Below are 6,000 nucleotides of genomic sequence, written 5' to 3'. Positions count from 1 at the left end.
AAATGCAGCTTTGTCTATGTCGTTTTTGTACCGCTGATTAGCAGTAAATGACTGATTTGTGACTGGGCATTAAAAATGGCAGCTGATAAGACATTCCCTCTATTCATGTTTGTCATTTTTTCCTTTCTAAATCACACAAGTTCTCATTCAAGGCTGAAACCACTTTATCTCTCTCCTCCCCCCTCTTTGGTTATAAATGTGAGCTCAGCTCTTAATCACTCATCTGCAGCTCACTCCCCCGTGCTGCCCGCTGCAGGCTTTGCAGATTTTCTGTTTTCTGTCAGCGCAGCTGATCATGCAGTTCTTAATGCACGCAAAGCCTTACATCAGCAAGGTCAGGGCCCAGCTCCTCCCTGGAGCTCCTGAAAAAACCCCCAAAACAAAACCCAAATAAGAGCGTCCTGGCTTCCAACCTCTACCTCTCTTTAAGCTCCAGTCATTGTGAGTCATCCTCACATTAAAACCACGGAAAAAGAATTACCGGTAACTATTAGTCTTCAAGAAGGATTAATAAGGAGGCTTTCCAGGTATAGAATGACACAGACCTTCCCAGCAGTGCCCCTAAAATTCTCACGCCACCCATCCAGGCACACGTATGCATTCGGTCTCAGGGACAGCTGTCACACTCAGGTCAGAGAGAAACATTTTATTATTTTTTTTTCTTAAAGAAAAAAAAAAAGCAATATAAATATTAGAGTATAAAACTTGCATGTAACACAATGACATTGTTTATATGGATATAAGAATGATATAAGCATATATATAATATATAAGTATAATTCAGTATCAGACAAATGGAAAGGCTAGGTGGGGTTCTGCTTACATTTATATCACAAACCACACGAAAAAAAGATACAGATAATCAAAGTACGGATGTCCACAAATTAGTTACTGAGAAAAAATAAAAAATAAAAGAATCATCTCATCACTACACAACAATCTACTCTAATTCGCATGTCTTGTTAGAAAGGAAAGATAGTTACTAAGGTTAATCTATCGCCAAAGGTTCACAAAACTGCTTTATTTATAAGCTTTGCAAGCCATGTAAACTGGTTCTATTTGTCACCGGAGAAGGGTGACTTGGATCAGTACAAATTCTTCCCACAGACAGATTCTGATTCTCTATGCAGAGGGAGACAAAAAAAATGGCATAGTGAAGCATAGATTAGTGCACAATGCTTTCGTGAAATACTTCCATAGGCTGGGCTGCTCCAGACCAGGGCAGGGGCTCCAGCAAAGTGAAATAGCATTAAACCCCTAGGGATCCTTCCCAGCACCTTCTGCTGGAAGCTGAAACAATCCTGGGCGTGATTATCCCCACCCCTTCCTTCAGGCTGATATATTCTACCAAAATGGCCCCTTTCCTTGTTGCGTCTCTCTTTCTGACCTGCTCCAGAGGGCACAGTGCCAGTTTCTTGCAATCCGTTAAAAAGTGTTATTTTCACTCCTGGAATGATTATCTACCTGGGGCTGGGGAAATGTGGTGTGCACCCATCCTTTACACCCTGCCAGCCCTGTTTAGTACACAAATATCCAGCAACATAGTGTCTGTACTGAAATATATAATCCCTTGGTCCATTAAATGTTTGAATTGAATTAATTGGTCCAATCGTTTCTGTCCAGTTGTACGTTCCTTAGTTGCCTCTGAGTAGAGATCTTCTCTAAGTGTTCAAAAACCCAGTCCAGTCTGTAGGCCCTCAAATCAGTGACTTGGGGTTCTGATCATGTAGTGGTTCTGGCCCTTAGATCCATGGCAATTGGATTCCATCAAAACAATGGCAGGCTGTTACCAGCTGTAAATACAGTGGCCTGAACACTTACCTGAGTACATGGTTTTGAAATATCTTAACTTTCTTTCTCCTTGATACCATTTGTTACTGAACCTGCTTTGACCGTTATCCTTGACATTCTATGTACAAGATGACCGTTCCCCATGCTGGTTTTCTTACATGCAATTACACTTCGAGACTTCATGGAGTTTGCACATTTGTGGGTGACCTCATGTGAATATTAGGCATGCAACGTGATGTGCAGAAATGTCTGTTCCCATTCTGTACAAGTCAACTGAAATATTACACCTTCCCCATACCGTTTGTCCTTCCCAACAGAGACATAAAGCCATTTTACAAGTCAAGAGATGCATAGCTCATGTTTTACAGTGGGGGAATAGAACCGCCTTCACTTATAATCCAAGGGAAACAACATTGAGTGTACAGCATTACAAATATGTACTGCAAAGGACTCCTTACATTTGCTTTTTAGTGTCAACACAATCACTACTTACAGTTTTGTACAATTGGAATTGGGATTTTTCTTTTTATATTTTTCCTCCTGTACTTTTATCAGCTTTCCAGTTACATGGACAGAATGCTTCTGGTTCAGTGTTTCAGGCCTTTGACAGTGACATTTCTGTGTCTAAAATGCTTCTTTGCTTTGTCCCTTAAAAATCGTGCAGTATACTCTACAAGCAAAAAGTAAAATTGCAGTTGCTGACTCTCATCCCTGCCCCAGACTCATAATAATGAGGAAGATTTTTTTAGAGTGAGGTTTAATTTCTAATGAAAAATTAGCAGCTAAAATTTAGAAAAGGGACAGATAAAAGTCTAGTACTTTTTTGTGAATGATGAAAAACTTGTAAATTATAAATATCCACAGAAATATTATTTACACTGGACAAAGCTACTATGTCACATGTATGTGTGTGTGTGTGTGTATATCACTGACCATCCTGGAGCAAACCTGATCCAAATAGATTAGCACATTTCACATCCTTACATATTCAATTACTCTAGTACTAGTATAAAATGTTAGTCAATATTAACAGGGCACTTTTTTTTTCCAGGTTCTTTATGTTTCATCACGAGGTCTAATAGGAGAATATTCACTAGTAGCTCAAATTGTTCTAATTTTTGTTACATTTCTAAGTTGACATTCAGTCTACGCCCTTGGATTTGACTTGAGCGGTGGTGGTGCTGGAAGTATTCTGCCCTGTCGGTCTAAGCTACCCTAGTGCACACCACTTTTACTTTTTCTCCTTTTTCCCAGACTTCTTCTTGTTTCCTCCAGAAGAGGTGGCTCCTTTTCCATCGCGCTTCCCCGCAGAGTTGGTGAGAGTTGCTGTGTTGCCGGGGATGTAGACATTCTGCCGATAATCAGGAACGTGTTGGAGGGTGAACTGGGGTCCGTACCTGGTGCTGAGACCCATGGTACCTGCTGCTCCTCCCAGAGTAGAACTGCCATCTGCTGCTTCTATAGGACCAGCTGAAAACAAAAAATAAAAGAAAATTATTTTTAATGAAAAGTCACCATTCTGACTATTCTAATTACATGTTTGGAGGCATTTTATAAAGGCATGGAATTGCTCAGTTATTGGTTTATGCTTAACAATATACATATTAAAATAATTTCCCACATTGCTAAACTTAGAATGCTGAGTCTAGATTAACTAGCTTTTATGGTGCAGTATGAGATAGATTTTTAATCGTGCAATTTTCAAATACATTTATGTGTTTGCAAGTTAAATATAGAATACATTAATCCGGCGAGATGTCCTGTTTCTAAAAGATTAATAGTACGTAGAAGCTCAACATAAATCTGCAATATTAGTTTTTATTTATTTTCATTTTCATTTATATTCTGTGTTTCCATTTTTCAATGAGGATTACAAAAACTATGAACATATTAGAAAGTATTAGAATGACCTGTATGAAAAAAGCTCAGCTTTCAGGGGCATAGTTGTTTAGTTTCCCCATTAAATAAACTTAATTTTTCAAAGGAAAAAAACACTGGCAGATATTATGAGAAGGATCAAACAAGACAAACAGGCAATCCAAAGATGAACATTTTGTGTATCTTTTAAAAAGGGATAAAACCTTTTTCCACGCTGATTACTGGGGGTAGGGTGGGGAGGATGGTACTGGCAGTGAGTGTGATTGTGTGTTTGGGTGGCAGTGGCCGTTGTGGAGTCGGAGGAAATATCTACTTTATATTAAAAGCCATCAAGGATCTCTTTCTATAGTTACTAAATTCAACGGTTTAAAGTTTCTAAGCAGTTGCAGGAATGCCAAGTTTTGCAGTATAACCACATGAAGGGAGACATCCATCCAACATTTTTATTGATTCAAGAAGGCTCATCTAAAATGCAAAGCCAGAACAAGAGCTGACTTAGCAGAGGAAAGGAATAAATTCTCTGTGAGGCTGGATACGTTTTTTGTATGACAATTGATGTCCAGTTTCGGATGATTCAGTTTCCAGAAAGTCACAGTAGTTTAGTTGCCGTTCCAGTCCATCTGAGTGCACAGGAAGCCCATAGGATGCATTTTGTGGCAGGCCTAGGAGACACTATTTGGCTGCAGGCTTGGATTATAGGGTTCCCCTCCCCCAAGCAACATCACTTTCCCAATAGATTCTATCGTTTTGCAAACTTTCTATGTAACTCAGCTGTAACCTGATTTAAAATCTCAGCTCCGATCCTCTAATCAGAGTCAACTGGAAGTTTAATTTGGAAAGCATTTGACTCCACAGTGTTTACTGGGATGAAAGGTCACATTTTGTTTTTCTTCCATCTGAAAAGCTTCATTGATTTTTGTGAAAGATATTGCATACTTAATCTGAACTTCCTCAATTTAAACAGAGTTTAAGTTTATATGAGAACTAGACCTGAAATCTGATCTGTCATTCATCAGGAGGACATCCTCCCCCTCCCCTTCCCACCCTGATCAGCCCCACCTGGACCTCCCCAAAACCCTCACCAGGAGGAGGAGTCTGGAACATGCGCCTGGCTCCCGGCATGCGCAGCGTTGCTTTCCTGATGGGGACTTTGGCTGAACTTATGTATTGACGTTTGGAATTGGGGGAGGCAGCCCGCAATGAGACATTTGTTGAGAAAGGATGAGGAAGAGGGACTTGGTGGACTGGGCCAGCCGTGCCTTTTGCTAGGGTGAGGGGTGAGGCATGGGGGGGGGGGATCAGGCCAGGAGGCCCTATCAGCTGTTTTTCCCCCAGCCTGGTGTAACTGGCTGTTCCTTTTGAACACAATCAGGTGAATATATTTTAATACCGGCACCTATGTGGCATCATTTGTCTCACTGAGTTCTAACCTGTCAAACATTCTCCCTTCCAAACCCTGCCCCCGAGCTGTTGCATGAGAATCGCATGAAGGGTGGGCGCCAAGCTTGGGGGGAGCTCTACATCACTGGGTTTTTTTTTATCTCTTAAGTTTTCCAGACACATCAAACATTATAGAATATTCATAACCAAATAGATATTCACGTCACCTTTTTGAGTCAGTCTGTGAGTCCATGAGCATGAGAGCCTGAAACGGAAGGGGTGTGTGTGTGTGTTTGCCAAAAGCACCCTTTGTCTGGGGCATGGTTTCATCCAGTGATGTCTCTGGATGAAACCATGACACATCTGGCCACTGTGTTATAGAAAATTCTGCCACTGAGAAAAATTAGAGTGACTAAAATGTTTCAGGAACTCCTGATTTCCTCAAAGTGATGTGGGGTGGAATAAGAGGAGAAAGAAGAGAAGAAAGCAAACCATTTGCAATCACTGAAGCCCACATATCTAGTATCATAGAAATAAAGGGATGATACTCTTCCATATTTGTACTGGGCACTGTTTTCTCACAAATAACTGTTAATAGAGGGATCCCCAGTGCTTGCCCTGAGATTCCATATCACATGCGAGGTATATGGGCTAATAATTTGTATGCAAGTTAGGGAGGGCAAGTTCTCCTCTACCTTTGATAGCATATAGTGTCCAGGGTTACTCTGGGTTTCTTTCCTGCCATATGAATCTCATTATAGACTTGTTTAATACACCAAAGATGTGCTTTGGTAATTTAATGGGTAGCATTTCAAACAGTAACAATGCCCAGTAACATATTCATCTAAATAGCTGTCACCCTCCTTAGCAGGAGATGTGATATGGGGTCCAGACTCTTAGTCTTGCTTTATCCTCTGTAAAAGTGGTAAGTGTACTTCTAAATATTTTAGC

General features: G+C 40.5%; 1 protein-coding gene across 16 annotated transcripts in view; it reads right to left on the bottom strand.

The window, feature by feature from the left end:
• Nucleotides 1-631: 631 nt before the first annotated feature.
• LOC115081986 (protocadherin gamma-C3-like) overlaps nt 632-6,000 on the bottom strand; it is a 191,622-nt gene continuing 186,253 nt past the window's right edge. For all 16 annotated transcript variants that reach the window (XM_029586240.1, XM_029586243.1, XM_029586239.1 and 13 more), the window contains one exon: nt 632-3,261. In XM_029586240.1, the coding sequence (XP_029442100.1) occupies nt 3,023-3,261 (239 nt within the window). In that variant the 3' untranslated portion in view covers nt 632-3,022. The remainder of the gene's footprint in view (nt 3,262-6,000) is intronic.

The sequence above is a fragment of the Rhinatrema bivittatum genome, unplaced genomic scaffold (genome assembly GCF_901001135.1).
Source record: "Rhinatrema bivittatum unplaced genomic scaffold, aRhiBiv1.1, whole genome shotgun sequence".
Lineage (NCBI taxonomy): Eukaryota > Metazoa > Chordata > Amphibia > Gymnophiona > Rhinatrematidae > Rhinatrema > Rhinatrema bivittatum.
Note: the sequence above shows the minus strand (reverse complement) of the source record. Positions and strands in the feature narration are given on the sequence as shown.